This window comes from Bos javanicus, chromosome 22, assembly GCF_032452875.1.
Source record: "Bos javanicus breed banteng chromosome 22, ARS-OSU_banteng_1.0, whole genome shotgun sequence".
Lineage (NCBI taxonomy): Eukaryota > Metazoa > Chordata > Mammalia > Artiodactyla > Bovidae > Bos > Bos javanicus.
The window spans coordinates 34,490,261-34,507,674 of record NC_083889.1 but is presented as its reverse complement, the minus strand read 5'-3'; the positions used below and the strand labels follow the sequence as shown (position 1 = coordinate 34,507,674).

The following is a 17,414-nucleotide window of genomic DNA, read 5'->3' as shown; positions in this document are numbered from 1 at the left end:
CGTTTCAGGCTCAGGGCACTTTTCAGGATTTCTTCAAAGGAAAATCCAGACTACTTAGTATCTTCACTACTCAATTTACCAGGAGCAAAAAGGAAAGCGTCTTGATTCCCTCTGTAATGTTCATGTACTCTTAAAAGTGGAACAGGTGTTCCCCGGGTGCTCAAGAAAAGCAACGCATTGAGTGTGAGTTAAAGATCCTGAGCAGCGGTTGTAACCAGACCAATTAATCTGTGGAAACCGCAGCACTCAGCCAAGTCGATGCTGTTTCAATTGGGTGTCACAGGTGACTCATCAAAGATGGCTTGCTTTTTGGCCTCCTGATATTTTTCTTAGGGGTGAGGTGTCAGGTTTCCTTCCCATTTTTGGACAACAGCTCTCTTGTCCATTTCCAAATTTTTCTGGTTTCACAGCCCTCACGTGGACCCCCGCTTTCATACCGGAAGCTAGTCATTGGCAGGAGGTTTAGGAAACGAAGAACGAGGTGGGGAAGAAAAAAAAAAAAAGAACCGGGGGCCTGGAGAGAGGCCTAAAATGGGGAAATTTGCACTTCAAGAGCTTTCCCTATCCTAGCCTCTCAGAATGACAGCTCTCCTCAGCCAGAAGACTACCTCTTCCGGCAGGCGCTGCGCGCCCCACAGACACAGGCTGGCGGGCTCCCTGCTCTCCGCCTCCACCCAAAACAGCCAATAGAAATTCCGAGCTTGGGCCTCCGCCCTACACGGACCACGCGGGAGCGGGGGCAATAAAACTACATTTCCCGACGCGCCGGTGCGCTCCTCGTGACCAATAGACCCCCTGATTTCGGAGCTTAGGGGCGGAGCCGGATGCATAGGTCACCCCATTGGCTAGGGACGGCTTAGAAGAGCCGGAACCCGGGAGAGAGAGAAGCGAAATGACATTTCCTCTTTAAATAGCTGGAGCCCGGGCCGCGTCTAGAAATGGCCGCGTCGGCAGGTGGGTCGTGTGGTGGCTAGGGAGGTGTGGAGGGGAGGTGGGCCGGAGGCCAAGTTCGGGCTGCGAGCTTAGGCGGCGGCGCTGAGGACTGGGAGAGAAGGATGGAGAGGTGGACAGAGATGAGGAGAGGGAGGATGAATGGCGTGGAGGGAGGTGGGCGGTCCGGCCGGACAGGGATGGGGAGGCCGGGTACCCGCCGCCGCTCCGACCTGTTCGCAAGGCGGTTGAGGAGGCAGTGGCGGCCGCCATCCATCGAGCTTCCCTTGTGAGGCTCCTGCCCTCCGCTCTCAGCTGGGACGTTCTGGCTGTCGGCGGAGTCGCCGCAGACACCTCGCCTGTTCTGCCTGCGCTGTCTATCGGCGAGCACGGGGCTTCGGGCTCGCCGGGCTCCGGGAGAAGCAGGCTGGTGTTTGAACTTGCATCTCACCTCGCTCTTTCCCATATCCTATCTCGCGTTCTCACTGAGGGAGTCTATATACATATGTGTATTTTTGTAGCGGGGAGAAAGCAAGCCAAGCAGACAAACAGTCCCCAGCCCCATCCCACAGACAACAACAAAACCAACCAAACACAAAAACAAAAAAATAAAACCCGCGACGCCGAAACTGGCCCCGAACTTCTTGTGGTTGTACGATTTTTCTCCTCCTAGATTTAAGTAAGTCTTCCCCAACACCGAATGGAATACCATCTTCAGACACAGCCAGCGATGCCATGGACCCCTTCCATGCTTGCAGTATTCTTAAGCAACTCAAAACAATGTACGATGAAGGACAGCTGACAGACATTGTAGTGGAAGTGGATCACGGGAAAACATTTTCCTGTCATAGAAACGTTCTTGCTGCAATCAGCCCTTATTTCAGGTATGATGTTGGTGGAAACCTCTATTGATGTCTGCACCGAGTCCCCTTTCTCCTTCAGTACTGCCCACTTCATTTTTATATTGAGATGCAACAATGGATGAAACTAATGTATTTGTTTCCTGAGAATAAATAACAGGCCCTATTTTATTAAGCCCCCCTTTTAAAAAAAACTGACAGATTCTTCTAGAATTCAGATGACTGGTTTTAAGTCAGTAAATATGTTTTTGTTTGTATGTTTCAGAAAAATCTAAAATTGCATTGCCCAATATGGCGGCCACTAGCCACGTGTGGCTAAACTTCACTTATCTAAAATTAAATAAAATGAAAAAAAAAAAAAATCAGTTCCTCAGGTACACTAGCCACATTTAAAGTGCTCAGTAGCCACATGTAGCTAGTGGTTGCCCCACTGTATAGCCCTGAAACAGAACCTTTCCATCACTGAAAGTTTTATTGAACAGTGCTGATCTGGAATTTGTTCCAGAAATTTATCCAGGATTTCTTTAGTGCATGTTGACTCTTTTAGAATTTAAAAATTAATAGCCTTTTCTTTTAAAAACAAATTGCCCACTTAATGGACTATTTTAATCCCATGATGATAACAGCAGTGAAATAAAAATCGATGAAATACAGTTTCTATGTGTGTTAGGCCCCACACTAATGACTATTTCTAAGATTTCCAGAAGTATTTTAGAGGTCAGTTTTCATTTTCATTTATATTCATCTTTATATATTATAAAACTTTGAAAAGTACAATTTCAAAACTTGAGTCTAAAAAATAATGTCGTACTCTAAGACAAGATCAGTGATAAAGGCAATTTCCTGTTCAAGTTTAACTTTTTTTTGTTTGAAGTACTCACTTTAAGCCTTTTTGTTTTCAAAAATGGTGCATGAATGACTGTGAAATAATTTTCTCAACCACACAGTAAATATATTTTTTACTTTTGAAGGTGCTTACCTTTATAGGGCATATAGCAGTGTAATGTTCCCGACAGTAGTTTCTGGTTCCTCTTTCTCAGAATACTGGGTTAAATATAGTCACTTCAGTTTGATGTTTGTGATGTAACCATTTAGATTTGCATTGGATAGGCCATTGCACTATTAAGAATTAACCATAACAAGGGTGTGACCTGTAAAGAAAAAAGAAGAAACTGGTATACACAAAAGGTATGAAGTATGAAAATTGCTGGTGAGATTCAGTTATCAAGGCTATCCATTAGATATGGTTAGGTCATTTATGTTTATATATGCTACAGTTATGCTTATCAAGCTCTAGGCAAAGCTCATTTTACCTATGTCACTTTATATAATCTTTATAATCCTATTTCTACACTCTTGTTATTCCTATTTTACATGTGAAAAAACTGAGGCTCAAAGAGGTTACGTGAACTGCCTAAATCATCTAACTAGTAAGTGGCAGAGGCTGGATTGGAGTCCAGAGCCAGGCTTCTTAGTCACTGTATATAACTTTTAAGGAACAAGAGTGGGTCCTCTTTAAATTTTAATTTACAGAAGTGTTAACTGTATATTAGATTTAAATAGTAAAAAAAAAAATTGAAACTTTAAAGTGAAAATATTTATATCTCAGTGTAATTTTATATTCTGGTTTATATCATTTAAATATCATACTTGCTTAAAATTAGTTTTGAGGACCTGACAAATCTCTTGGAAAGAAGTATGCTACAGTAGATTTCCTTGCTTTCCAAGAAGTTCAGGAAATGCTTGGAAGGCTTTCTAAGCGTAAGACAGGAGAAGTCAAATGAAGGTATTTGGCTAGAAGACTCAAGGATTAGGTTCTTCTCACTTGACTAGAGCTTTTGTACAGAAGTTTCTTGGGCACCAGTGTTGCACCTTATGTGAGATGTAAAAAAATCATACTTAATATTTGCAAATCTTGCATCACTGATGGAAAAAATAGAATAGCTTGCAATCTGCCATGGCTGTTTCCTGATCCCAGAGACTTGTCAGAAATAAAATGTGCAAAAAAAAAAAAAAAGAAATAAAATGTGTATAATTATTAGAAACATGCTGCTCAGGATTTTGTGTGAGGAAGTACTCCCACTTGAATTAGAGTTTACATACAGAACATGATAGAACAGTGTGTGAGGCCAGCGTATTCAAGTCAGTAGAGTAGCTCCCTTGATAAAGGGTTATGTGGTAATGTTCTCCTTTGGGATTTAATCTTTGCATAATGAAGGGCTTTCTTTTTCTTTTTAATTGGGACCTATATAACTGAGTTTTTCAGTACCTGAATTAAAAAACCAGCTCATACATTGGAACATTTAATTTTCAGTCATTTAAGGGGAAAAAAAAGTCTGCAGGATATTAAACTTAAATTTTGCATAATAGCAGTAAAATTAGGACTCAAAGGATAGTTAACCCAGGTAACAAGCTGGGTCCAGGTACCCCTGTATACCTCCAATATTACATATTGCATTTTTGAATTAATTTCATGTTTTTGACAAACACATTAAAAGTGATCTGAAAATCTTCCCACTTTTTTTTCATAACATCACACTTAATATAGGAGAGGTCTGGATCTGAATAATCAAGTTTATCCCCAGTGTTAGGTCAATATTTCAACAGACATCTATTAAGCATTCTAGGGCATACCATCCTTTTCTCAAGAGTATTTTTAAAAGAGCTTTTGACCTTTTTATAAGTTTAATTTTAAGAACTTCTTAGAAACATCAAAGGAGGGAGAAGAAAGGCAAATGATGTTTAGCAATGACACCCCACTCCAGTACTCTTGCCTGGAAAATCCCATGGATGGAGGAGCCTGGAAGGCTGAAGTCCATGGGGTTGCTGAGGGTCGGACACAACTGAGTGACTTCACTTTCACTTTTCACTTTCATGCATTGGAGAAGGAAATGGCAACCCACTCCAGTATTCTTGCCTGGAGAATCCCAGGGACGGGCGAGCTTGGTGGGCTTCCCTTTATGGGGTCGCGCGGAGTCGGACACAACTGAAGCAACTTGGCAGCAGCAGCAGCACTTTAAATGGAGAAGGTGATGGCACCCCACTCCAGTACTCTTGCCTGGAAGATCCCATGGATGGAGGAGCCTGGTGGGCTGCAGTCCATGGGGTCGCGAAGAGTCAGACACGACTAAGTGACTTCCCTTTCACTTTTCACTTTCATGCATTGGAGAAGAAAATGGCAACCCACTCCAGTGTTCTTGCCTGGAAAATCCCAGGGATGGGGGAGCCTGGTGGGCTGCCGTCTATGGGGTCGCACAGAGTCGGACACGACTGAAGTGACTTAGGAGCAGCAGCACTTTAAATAAAAAGCTAGGATTTTGATGTCTTAATGGTTTGGCCAAGAAAGTACCATGCTGTGCTGTGCTTAGTCGGTCATTCTGACTCTGTCCATGGGGATTCTCCAGCAAGAATACAGGAGTGGGTTGCCATGCCCTCCTCCAGGGCATCTTCCCAACCCAAGGATCAAACCCAGGTTCTCCCGCATTGCAGGTGGATTCTTTACCAGCTGAGCCACCAGGGAAGCCCAAGAATACTGGAGTGGGTAACCTATCTCTTCTCCAGGGCATCTTCCCCACCCAGGAATCAAACTGGGGTCTCCTGCATTGCAGGTGGATTCTTTACCAGCTAAACTACTAGGGAAGCGCTGAAAGTACCATAAAAGCACATTAAAAAAGAAAAGGAAAAGAAAGCTTGGTCTCAAAGACAAGAACCTGGAATTTTTGAAAACCAACAAAATCAGATCTGCAACAAATCCGTTAATTCTTAAATTCTCTTTAGAAGTAGGCATTTAATTGATATTAACCCTACTCAGATCTTTATTTATGGCCTCCCAGGTGGCTCAGTGTAAAACAATCCCTCTGTGATGCAGGAGACAGGGCTTCAATCGCTGGGTTGGGAAGATCTCCCAGAGAAGGAAATGGCAACCTACTCCAGTATTCCTGCCTGGGAAATCCCAGGACAGAGGAGCCTGGAGGGCTACAGTCCCTGGGGTCTCAAAGAGTCAGACACAACTGAGCATCAATGAGGCTAACATTTTTATTATATTTTATAAATAGATAAAACTATGATAACTTTGAGAAAATCAAGTATATTTCTTGATTCTCTCAAGCAAAAATTTTCAAAATATCCAAGGTTAACTGATGAATTGATGTGCTTTATATTCTTTATAATGATTAAGGAAGCATTCAAAGGATAATTATTTTAAAAAGGAGTAGGAAGAAAATAAGAACTTCTGAAGAACATCTTATTTATCTAAGCTAAACATTTTAAAGATACATTTTGGGTACAGGTTGCCTTGTAAATTTCCACTGGGTTATGAGAAGTTTTATTAGACAGTTTCTATATGTTAATGTGTCACACTGATACCCCATAGATATTTGTAAACTTTCTGACTGACCTGGTGATTGAAGTAAGTCCCTAAAGCAACTTGATCAGAAGCCTGGATAGGGCTCCAAGGAAAATAAGATGTCCTGGAATATGCCTTGCCACTTTTCAGTTTGATTTAGTTGGGTATACTCTGCTTTTCTCAGAGTTGGCACAAAGTGGACTGACTGGCCCTGACAATGGGGTTTCTTTGAGATTACCCAGATTAAATCCTTCTGCTAGATGATCAACTTTTATCCCTTTCCTGATATTCAGGATATCAGGAAACACATTAGGAAATGTTTTTCAGTTTCAAAAAGTGATCCTTGTGATAACTTTTTACAAGCTTGCCACAGTAATTTTTATTTGTAGTGCAGATAAATTCACCACTCTTTCCTTCCTAGATCCATGTTCACTAGCGGCCTTACAGAAAGCACTCAAAAAGAAGTTCGAATTGTTGGTGTTGAAGCCGAGTCGATGGATTTAGTGTTGAACTATGCCTATACCTCCAGAGTTGTTCTGACAGAGGCCAATGTTCAAGCCTTGTTCACTGCAGCTAGCATCTTCCAGATTCCCTCCATCCAAGACCAGTGTGCCAAGTACATGATCAGTCATTTGGACCCACAAAATTCTATCGGGGTCTTCATCTTCGCTGATCATTATGGTCATCAGGAACTTGGAGATCGATCTAAAGAATACATTCGTAAAAAGTTCCTGTGTGTCACCAAAGAACAGGAGTTTCTTCAGCTGACAAAAGACCAACTGATAAGTATCCTAGACAGTGATGATTTAAACGTAGACCGGGAAGAGCATGTTTATGAGAGTATTGTAAGGTGGTTTGAACATGAACAGAATGAAAGAGAAGTGCACCTTCCAGAAATTTTTGCCAAATGCATACGTTTTCCTCTGATGGAAGACACCTTTATAGAGAAAATTCCACCTCAGTTTGCACAGGCTATCGCCAAAAGCTGTGTGGAAAAGGGACCAGCCAGTCCCAATGGCTGTACACAGAGACTTGGAATGACTGCATCGGAAATGATCATATGTTTCGACGCAGCCCACAAACACTCAGGAAAGAAGCAAACAGTGCCTTGTCTAGATATATTCACAGGAAGAGTGTTCAAACTATGCAAACCACCAAATGATCTAAGAGAAGTTGGAATTCTTGTATCACCAGATAATGATATTTACATTGCAGGAGGTTACAGGCCAAGCAGCAGTGAGGTATCCATTGACCACAAGGCAGAAAATGATTTCTGGATGTATGACCATTCCACCAATAGGTGGCTTTCCAAACCTTCCTTGCTTCGAGCCAGAATAGGCTGCAAACTGGTGTACTGCTGTGGTAAGATGTATGCAATTGGAGGGCGTGTCTACGAAGGTGATGGGAGAAACTCACTAAAATCTGTGGAGTGCTATGACAGCAGAGAGAACCGCTGGACTACTGTTTGCGCCATGCCTGTTGCAATGGAGTTTCATAATGCCGTGGAATACAAAGAGAAGATCTATGTTTTACAGGGTAGGTGCCCAAGGGGTTAAAGTATTTCTTGGAATAGTCTGTTCTTTAAGGGACTAGTAAAGAAAAGAAAATTTTCAATCAAAAAAGGCAGGTACTTTCAAGTTCCTAAAAAGATCCTGTAAGTTTTTTATGTTCTTACTGTCTTTTGACATCATGTGACATAAGTATTTTTGAAAACTTTTTTTCCCATAAATAATAGTTCAGCATTTGAGAAAAACTATTTCTGTTCCATTTTTAAGACTTTAACAAGGAAGCAAGTTTGATACATAACTTTTTGCAGTTGAATGATATATAATCAAGGGATGGTAGCAAGTATTCTTCTTATGGAACGTACTGGATTAGTTTAAAAGAGAAAAAAAGAACAAAGCCTCAACTGCAGTTGTACTATTCAGTTGCCAAAGAATTTTGTATGAAGTCTTATGATGGCAAAGGTTATGAAACTCACAAAGAGTTTGAAATCACGCTGTTTAAGATTTTAGTTTCACTGCAGTTGATGTTGTCACCCATAATACAGTGTTTTCAATTTTTTTTTCACTGAAAAATTTTGAGATGCCATCTTTTTAACATAAGATGAGAGGGATGGTAATATACTTAGCTTAAAAATTTTTGTTTAAACAATTGAAGACTGGTACCTTGGTAAAGATACCAGAAAGAAGAACTGAGTAACAGTAAATAAGATACTTGATTCAAGGTTCTCATTTGTGCTAATATTTTCCTTGTGTTTGGTTTCTTATTTTAGTTGCTTGAATGCTGAATACAGTATTGACAATGCCAACATCCTTCTTCTTTTGCATTTCTTAACTGCTTACAGATAAATGCTTTCCTTCACTACTATAAAAAAAAAAAAAAAAAAAACAAGGAAAGGGGTGCAAGTTCTGTGTAGATACATATGATTTTTTAGTTTTTTTCCCCACTGTAAGTTTTTTTTTTTAATATTCTTTGCTGTAATCCTTTATTTGACTTATAATTTCTTAGAAATGCCTAAACCCATTTGTTTAAACTTCAGTGTAAAGTTAATTCTCCAGAGAGAGTAAGGAATACTCTCTCGTGCATTTTAGTTGAATGGAAGCCTGGGATGATGGAGGTTTGTTGGTCTTGCCAAAAAATGGAGTATCTGAATGGATGTAAAAATCTATAAAGAATGGTTAGATAGGGCTTCCTAGGTGGCTCAGGTGGTAAAGAATCTGCCTTTAGTCCTGGAGAGCCAGGTTTGATCCCTGGGTTGGGAAGATCCCCTGGAGAAGGGAATGGCTACACTCCAGTATTCTTGCCTGGAGAATTCCATGACCTGAGGAGCCTGGTGGGCTACAGTCCATGGGGTTGCAAAGAGTTGGACACAACTCAGCGAGTAACACTTTGACTTACATGGTTGGATGGGTTGTATCATCCAATATGATGAAGCTCTCTCTTCATAGATTTTTGGTTTTACTGGCTAAGCAGTTATTTTTTAGTAGAGGCAGAATTAATTAGAAGACTCCCAAATGGAATATAAGGTTGTATACTAATTTAAATACTAAAGCAAAGTAACAGTGAATTAACAGAATTTCAGGGTTGGAATGAACATTGTTTAATCAGATTGTATTTTATATAAGACAGATCTGAGGCACTGAGGGTTTTAATTGCCCATTACTGGTTTTAGTTTATTAAAGTCAACTTTAGGTTTAAAAATCAACTTTTAAAATGTATTATCTTTCCTTTTTATAAGAAATTTGTAGCAAGGTAGTACATGGTAAAAAGTGTTCATTCCTGTCTTCTTTATTAAGAATCCTGTTACATTTTAGTCAAGAAGCATAGGGAATATGCAGGCAAAAGCTGAGAGTTTAACAAATTATTTTATGAAAACATATTTTTTCAGCATCACTTTTATTAGGTAGGTAGTTATATTTATTGATATGAGTTAACCTAGTTCAAAACAGTTTTCAAGGGGAAGCTCAATTTAGAAGTAGGTATTTCTGATCTAAACAAAGCCTCTTTATATAAATAAACTTGACGTGAACAGTCAGAAGATCATGCCCGACTGCGAGTGGCTTATTGGAGTACCATTTAATCTGATCATAAAGGGTTCAGATTTTCATATCAAAGACTTTGATTCTTTCAAATCCAAGATTTTAATGTTATAATTAGCCAAGCTCTTGTAAATCTTCACTAGCTTAATTCTTTTAGACAGTTCTACATAGGCAGTGTGACTCAGCACACCTTTTCATTGTCAAAACAGAATGGAAAAGGCCTCATAGTCGATTCCATAAATGATGTGCATGTTTTCTATCAGCTTAAGGTCATATTTTCTCCTCTTGATATTTGTCTTTGCCTTATAGCAACACTAAAGTAAACACATTAGTGGCCCATAGACACAAATCTGAACAATTCTATGTACTACCTTATAATTAAATAACTAGCACATAAATTTATCATGGCTTATTCATGATTGAACCTATATTCATATTTTGATCTTACTGGCTAACCATTAGTAATAGTACTTTTTATAAGAGCTAGCTTAAAATCAATTTTCTGAAATACCCAGATATTTGGATAGAGTAAATGAAACCAAGCTCTTAACCCTTATACTGCCATCAAGCCAAAGTAACTTCTCACACTTACCAGTTTGAATGCCCCAAATCAGGTTGATTCTAATATTATGTTGTGCCATGGGATGTAGATGTTTTAAGCTATCTTAAATTTAAATGTTCATATTCTTGTTTTCTTTTCTCTCTCTCTCTCTTTTTTTTTTCTTTCTCTTTCTTTAGGAGAGTTTTTCCTCTTCTATGAGCCTCAGAAAGACTACTGGGGTTTCTTAACCCCCATGACTGTGCCTAGAATCCAGGGCTTAGCAGCTGTATACAAGAACTCTATCTACTACATAGCTGGAACCTGTGGAAATCATCAGCGGATGTTTACTGTAGAAGCCTATGATATTGAGCTCAATAAGTGGACTCGTAAGAAGGACTTTCCATGTGATGAGTCCATAAACCCATACCTTAAACTGGTACTTTTCCAGAATAAGCTCCATTTATTTGTTCGAGCTACTCAAGTGACCGTTGAAGAACATGTCTTCAGAACCAGCAGAAAAAATTCCCTTTACCAGTATGATGATATCACTGACCAATGGATGAAAGTGTATGAGACCCCAGATCGCCTCTGGGACCTCGGCCGGCATTTTGAATGTGCTGTTGCTAAACTGTATCCTCAGTGTCTTCAGAAAGTCCTTTAATGAATGGCAGGCCTTAGTGAGCTCGCCGGCATCTTGTGCTGGAGGAAACGTAGTCTTTCAGTGATAAGAAGTGCTGTCAGTATTTAAGAAAGCTGAAGAGAGTTTACACATGGAGATGGGTGCTGTTTAAGATGAGTGTAGGGAGGGATTTCTTTTCATCCATGTGATGTTTTCATTTCAGTAAGCAAAAGGTAACAAAGTGCAATTATCTGCATTTTTTTTTTCTGGTATAAAAGTAATTACATCATTCTAGAATTTCGTGATGAATAGTCACTGAGATACCAGACGAATTGACAACTATGCACTCTTAGAAGAGCAGTTGGGGTACTATGGATTAGAGACATCCAAAATAGTTTGATGTGACTTTTTATTTTAAATACGGGTAAAAATTTGAGGCAATATCACTAGGACTTTAGCTGTGACTTCTCTGCTACAGAGACGCACTAACTTAGATCCTCATTCTGAATATGTGTATATTTTGTGTACTGTTTTCACGTGTACTGGATTTAAATGTGTTATTAGTTTGAAGGAAAAACAAATCAGTCTCAGAAAGAGCTTTTAGCTGGATTGTTTTATATTTCCCATGTTAGTTTAAATTAAGCTAAAGTTTTAAAGTAGTTTTGTGTTGACAATTTTTTCAAGTGCTAACACTGTCTCATTTTTTTTTTTTTGAATCCCGAGAAGGGCTCAAATTCACAGGTGGCTGGTGCTAGAATAAGTTAACTCATGTGTATAGTTAGGTATATTTCAAATGTCTGAGCCTATGCTTACCTTTCAAATTGGTATGTTAGTTTCATGGCCATAGTACTTGACTTGCTGAACTCTTGTGATTTCACAAGATTCTCTGCTTACATGATGGCAAGCTATGGCTAGTTACTGGTCTAACTGGATTCACTCTGAGAATAGTGAGAAGACTATTATCCTCATTTTGCACTAACATGGGCCATTTGTCGCCTAACCTCCTTTCCATCCTTACCTGTCCATTCATTATCGGTACAATGAAAGGTAACTTATTTGTCTTCTGCACAGAGCAGAATGTGAAGTTTTAACTCCTAATTTGAAAATTCTGTTTTCCAGAAACATAAAACTCCTGCAATAGTCTCATTTAATGTCTTTTGCATTACCTATGACAATTAAAACCTCATTTTTAAAAAAGTTTTTGCACTTAACAGTTATGAATAGTTTTGCATTGAAAACCTTTGTTCTAACTGCAGGTGACTGAGAAGGAAAAGTGTGAGTGAATAGAAGCGTAGCATTATAGGTACTAAATCATTTTTCATATTTAACTGATTAATTTCTAACAGAAATACTCACAGAGAGGACAAACCAACTCATGTGTTATACCTAAGGCAGATATTTAGATCAGTAACTTATTTTTTACTCTTCCCGGAATAAGTAATAAAGGATATAAGTATAGCCAGAGTCTGTCCTTAACTGGAACATTTTGATTCCCTTAAAGAAAACAAACTGGCACAGTTTGTATTAAAAACTCTTGCACAAATTGTAATGTGATACTGTGAAACAAATCGAAAACATTGCCTCTTTGCATCACATACCTCGTTTTTCGGAAACTTTCCAAACTGCTTGTCATAGCCCTCTACAAGTAGGGAATGTTTCCTGAAGCCGAATTGAAAGTGGACAGCATTTAGAGAATTGACATTTTAAAATCCAGTCTTGGGAAGCTGGGTACGTGCTTTCTTCCTGCTGGCCTTGGTAGTGTGTCTATAGTCTCCTTATTGACTGTCAACTAACCAGCTATTTTTTTTTTCTTCTCAGCTTTTCTTTCTCTTCGTGCTGTTTTGGGGCTTTTTCTGTGAGCATTTTGAAGCATCTACGCCGTGATGCATTGCCAAGGGGAGGAAAAACCAAACTAAACATTACAAGAGATGTTCCCATAATTTATTTTTGAAAGCTTTGTTGCTTCCTGTGACTTCCTGCCGCTTTTTGACAATCTCCTGTATTTATTTAGAACACTGTGTTACTTGAAAACATGACATTAGAACATTAACAATTTCCATGTGCCGTGTGATGTATAGGAGTACAATGTACTGTGGTTAATTCTGCAGTCGATTTATTCTATTGATCTGCACAACAGTTGATCCTCTAACAATTGATCCTATAACCGTTTATACTGAGGGTGTGCTCTAAGGATAGTGTGTCAAAGCCAAGGTTTAGAATTTGCTATGGAAGTATCAATAGAATATATATTGAATTTTGTATGAATAACTATTTGTTTAAATTATATAGCTGGGATATTTTGCCACTTTTCAGATGATTTCAGAAGAGGTTCTAGAAAACTAGGATTAGTAATATGTGTGGGTCTGTGTTTAGATATTTAAGGTACATTTGCTTAGTATGATGAGAATATAAGTAAAAGGCATAATGGGTACTATAGAATTAAAATAGAGGGTGATAGATGCCAGTCCCACTTGAGCTTTGTTTTTGCATTTGAAGAAAGTATGTAGCACTTTCCTATGTATTTTTTATACATTGAAAACTGGATGTGGTATAACTATGTTATAGGAAAGTAGAAATTGTATTATTTTCCATCTTTGTTTTCTGTTATCCTACAAAGTTGATGCTTAAGCATCAAGCTGATTTCACTGGTGCATGAGAGAAAGTGGATGTGATCTTGCAAGGAATCAGATTTTCTACGTGAAACAGTTTAAAATGGCATTCGATGTTCTGTGCTCAGGTATGTAGTTAAGTACTGTAGTCCTTTGGGGGCAAATGTGTAGATATTTTTAAACATTTTGCCATAATTGCACAATTTTTTGCATTTTTACCTGATGGCATTGTTTCTTGTAATAAAACTTTTTCTGACTGACAAGTTCCATTGTCATAAATTGATCTCTGACCTAGCAAATTTGGAAGAATTAAAACTTTGTGAAAAATCATGTAATACCTTTTATCGGGAATCGGAGGAGATTTTCATCTACCAGATGCCTGGTCTCTGGTACAAAATGAACAAGGTAATTCATAAGGCTTGAATAACGCTCTTGAAATTCTGAAGCAAGCGCACTCATCAGTAGCCCCTTTGTTGAGTGGTTCTGCCCTCAACTCTTGGTGTCCCACTCCTCTCTCTCACAATTCATGTCAACCCATCAGGAAATCTTGTTGCCTCTTCCTCAAAATATACCTCAACTCTCACCACATATCTCTTGCACCACTATCACTCTAGTCTAAACTAGCCGACCTTGTCTGCCTTAATGCTGTGCCACTGAGTGGATCTCTCCATCACCTTTGACTCCTTGTAATCTATTCTGTCCACACAGTAGCCAGAGTGTTCCTGTTGAAACATAAGTCAGATTACTTTCTTCTGCTTGGATCGCAGTGGCTCCCCATCTCCCATCATGTGAGAGCCACACCCCTTCCTCCCATGATCCATCCCAACCCTACTCTTGGAACCACATTGCTGTTGCATCTGCTCACTCCATTCCAGCCATGCTGACTGCTGTTCCAAGCCCCTCCAACATCAAGGCCTTTTTCCTTGCCGTGTTTTCTGCTGAGGAAGCCCTGACAACTCACTTATTTCAGTATTAAGACTCCAGACAGGCCTTCCCTGACCACCTTGTGTAAAACAATTCCTTCCAAACTCACCCTCACCCGTACCACCAGTCTTTTCCCAATTTATTTTTCATACATCTCCCCCCATTCAAATGTAAGTTCCATGAAGGCAAGGGATTTATTTTATTTCTTGTTCACCTCAGCCTGGAACCTACAAGGCATTCAAAGTTGTAAAAAACAAATTTTCATTTCAGTCTTAGAAAACCCTGAGAAGTGACAGAACCAGTGCTATCACCTCCGTTTTATCAGATCAGAAGCACAAAGCCCAAGTAAATTGCTGAAGGTCGTGTAACTAATGAGCAGCTCACCAGGATTAGAGCCAAGCACTCCACTTTGACTCAATCTAGTTCTGATAGGTGCTCCATTGAAAACTGAAAGTGAAAGTCACTCAGTCCTGTCTGACTCTTTCCTACCCCATGGACTATACAGTTCATGGAAATCTCTAGGCCAGAATACTAGAGTGGGTAGCCTTTCCCTTCTCCAAGGGATCTTCCCAACCCAGGGATCGATCCCAAGTTTCCCGTGTTGCAGGCAGATTCTTTACCAGCTGAGCTACCAGGGAAGCCCAAGAAGACTGGAGTGGGTAGACTATCCCTTCTCCAGCTGATCTTCCCGACCCAGGAATCGAACAAGGGTCCCCTGCATTGCAGGCAGATTCTTTACCAACTGAGGTATCAGGGAAGCCCTAGGTTCTCCATCGTGTGTTAGTTGTTCAGTCTTGTCCGACTCTTTGTGACCCCATGGATTGCAGCCCGCCAGGCTCCTCCATCCACAGGTTTTTCCAGGCAAGGATACTGGAGTGGGTTGCTATTTCCTTCCAAACAAAACTGATAGAAAAGCAGATGTTCTACATTTTGTGTTTACTGGTTGCCTTTTCTGAGTCCCACCTTTTTTCCAACACTATTATTTAAAATATCTATGTCATGGGATTGCAAAGAGTTGGAGAAAACTTAGAAACTGAACAACAACAACTGTATATTATGACTGTGATTAGCTCTCAACAAGGGAATGGATGAGGTAGGAACACATCTCTGTCACCCCACCTGCACTCCCATAATTATATCATTATGCTTATATACCACTGTGCTGAGTTCTATCCCTCAAACAAGTTGAAAAAAAGAAAAGGCTTGAGAAATATTGATTTAAATTAGAGTGCTGTTACTTTGGTTCTCTGTGAAGTTAAAATCACTTGCCAATTTAAAAACCTTGGCTGTATGACTTTTTTTTTATTGACAAATTATTTGCAAATACAAAAATTAAAAATAAGTGGTCTGGAATCTAACTTCAAAAAGTGAAAGAAAGTGAAAGTGAAGTCGCTCAGTCCTGTCTGACTCTTTGCGATCCCACGGACATGGGATTCTCCAGGCAGGAATACTGGAGTTGGCTGCCATTTCCTTCTCCAGAGGGTCTTCCTGACACAGGGATTGAACCCAGGTCTCCCGCGCTACAAGCAGACTCTTTTCCTGTCTGAGCCACCAGGGGCTCCAAAAGAATGCTGGAAATGACACCTAGTTTTTTGAAGTGAAATTTGGAATTTTATAAAATGGAGTAAGGAAAAAAGTATTTTCCTTCGGTTAATGTATCCCTCAATTGTGCTTTCAAACTGTGGTGTTGGAGAAGACTCTTGAGAGTCCCTTGGACAGCAAGGAGATCCAACCAGTCAGTCCTAAAGGAAATCAACCCTGAATACTCATTGGAAGGACTGATGCTGAAGCTGAAGCTCCAATACTTTGGTCACCTGATATGAACAGCCCACTCATTGGAAAAGACCCTAATGCTGGGAAAGATGGAAGGCAGGAGAAGAACAGGACGTCAGAGGATGAGATGGCTGGATGGCATCATCGATGCAATGGACATGAACTTGGGCAAACTTTGGGAGATGGCGAGGGACAGGGAGGCCTGGTGTGCTGCAGTCCATGGGAGTCTCAAAGAGTCAGACATAACTTGGTAACCTGCTTTAGCCAAGTTTACTTGTGTAGGTTCGTAAGAAAGCTATTCTACACATTTGAACAGGGGAATCAATAGGGCTACCATCCCAGAGAAAGGAAAAAGTGTAGACATTCCATCATAAAGTATATATTTGGAGATTTAAATTGCTAAGCCACAGGCAAAATTTTAATTTATGTAAGTATAAAGTATTTTATGCCTACTGAGAGGAGTATAGTTCAGTATGACTTAAGTAACCACAGACACAATATTCTACTTTTAAGTCATGCATTTTAAATCACTCAAATGATAGAAAGTATGTAATAAGCTTCCTACTAGCTACCACCTCTATTATTTAAATCTACTTGCTCAAGAATCCTGCAATTAGGTTTTTTGGATTTCATTGAGATGCCAATCCACTGACCCCAGGACTTTTTCTACTACCCATCATCCCCTACTGGGGACTTTTTCTGAACTTACCCATCTTAAATTCCATAATCTATTCAAAATAATGCCATTTTACATTTCCTCAATTCCTTCTTGTTACTGCTGCCATACTTGCCTGCAAAACCCCAACTCTGAAGATCCCGGCTATGAGCCTCCTCTGTGCTTGGGCCCTGAGTGAAGGAATATTGCTGGAGAAATTCCATATGTTCATACAGACTCTCTTTTGACATGATGGACCTCCCATGGGTTCTCAGCATAATGGAGCAGTTTTTACCTTTTCTCAAACTTCTGTATATATATCTTTTATCCTTCTTGGTTATTAGTTCTCTACTTTTCTTCCTGATGTACTGAGGTGGCAGCCATTATATAGGTGCTCCCCTTTCCTTCCACCATCTGCCTAAATCTTCTCTGCTCACCGTTTTAAAATATGTGAAGGCTTTTTCTACCCATGGTTACTTTGTGCTCTTCACCATCCACTCTCCTAAGTCATCCAAAAATCCCTCTCAGATCATTTGACGAAAACAAAAAATTCACTTTTCTTTACCACTTAGCAAAACAAAAACAAACAACAACAAATTGTCCTTTAGTCCAGCAG

General features: G+C 39.7%; 1 protein-coding gene and 1 long non-coding RNA gene across 3 annotated transcripts in view; one reads left to right on the top strand and one right to left on the bottom strand.

Annotated features, from left to right (window-relative positions):
- The first annotated feature begins 753 nt into the window (after nucleotides 1–753).
- Nucleotides 754–13,709, top strand: KBTBD8 (kelch repeat and BTB domain containing 8). Of its 2 annotated transcripts, XM_061396441.1 has the most exons (4): nucleotides 757–954; nucleotides 1,604–1,814; nucleotides 6,557–7,671; nucleotides 10,416–13,709. In XM_061396441.1, the coding sequence occupies exons 1-4, from the start codon at nucleotides 939–941 to the stop codon at nucleotides 10,877–10,879; spliced, it is 1,806 nt and encodes a 601-aa protein (XP_061252425.1). In that variant the 5' UTR covers nucleotides 757–938; the 3' UTR covers nucleotides 10,880–13,709. The 2 variants fall into 2 exon arrangements, with proteins under 2 accessions (XP_061252426.1, XP_061252425.1); XM_061396442.1 differs by lacking the exon at nucleotides 1,604–1,814 and having other exon boundaries at nucleotides 754–954.
- The window catches only part of LOC133235236 (uncharacterized), a 158,512-nt gene continuing 143,797 nt past the window's right edge, over nucleotides 2,700–17,414 (bottom strand). The window contains exon 3 of the long non-coding RNA XR_009732492.1: nucleotides 2,700–2,941. This is a non-coding gene — a long non-coding RNA (uncharacterized LOC133235236). The remainder of the gene's footprint in view (nucleotides 2,942–17,414) is intronic.

Bases quoted from the DNA above. Each gene is read 5' to 3' on its own strand.
- KBTBD8 (XM_061396441.1), top strand. The intron at 1,815-6,556 runs GTATGATGTTGG...TTTCCTTCCTAG, and splicing joins GCAATCAGCCCTTATTTCAG to ATCCATGTTCACTAGCGGCC. The intron at 7,672-10,415 runs GTAGGTGCCCAA...CTCTTTCTTTAG, and splicing joins GAAGATCTATGTTTTACAGG to GAGAGTTTTTCCTCTTCTAT.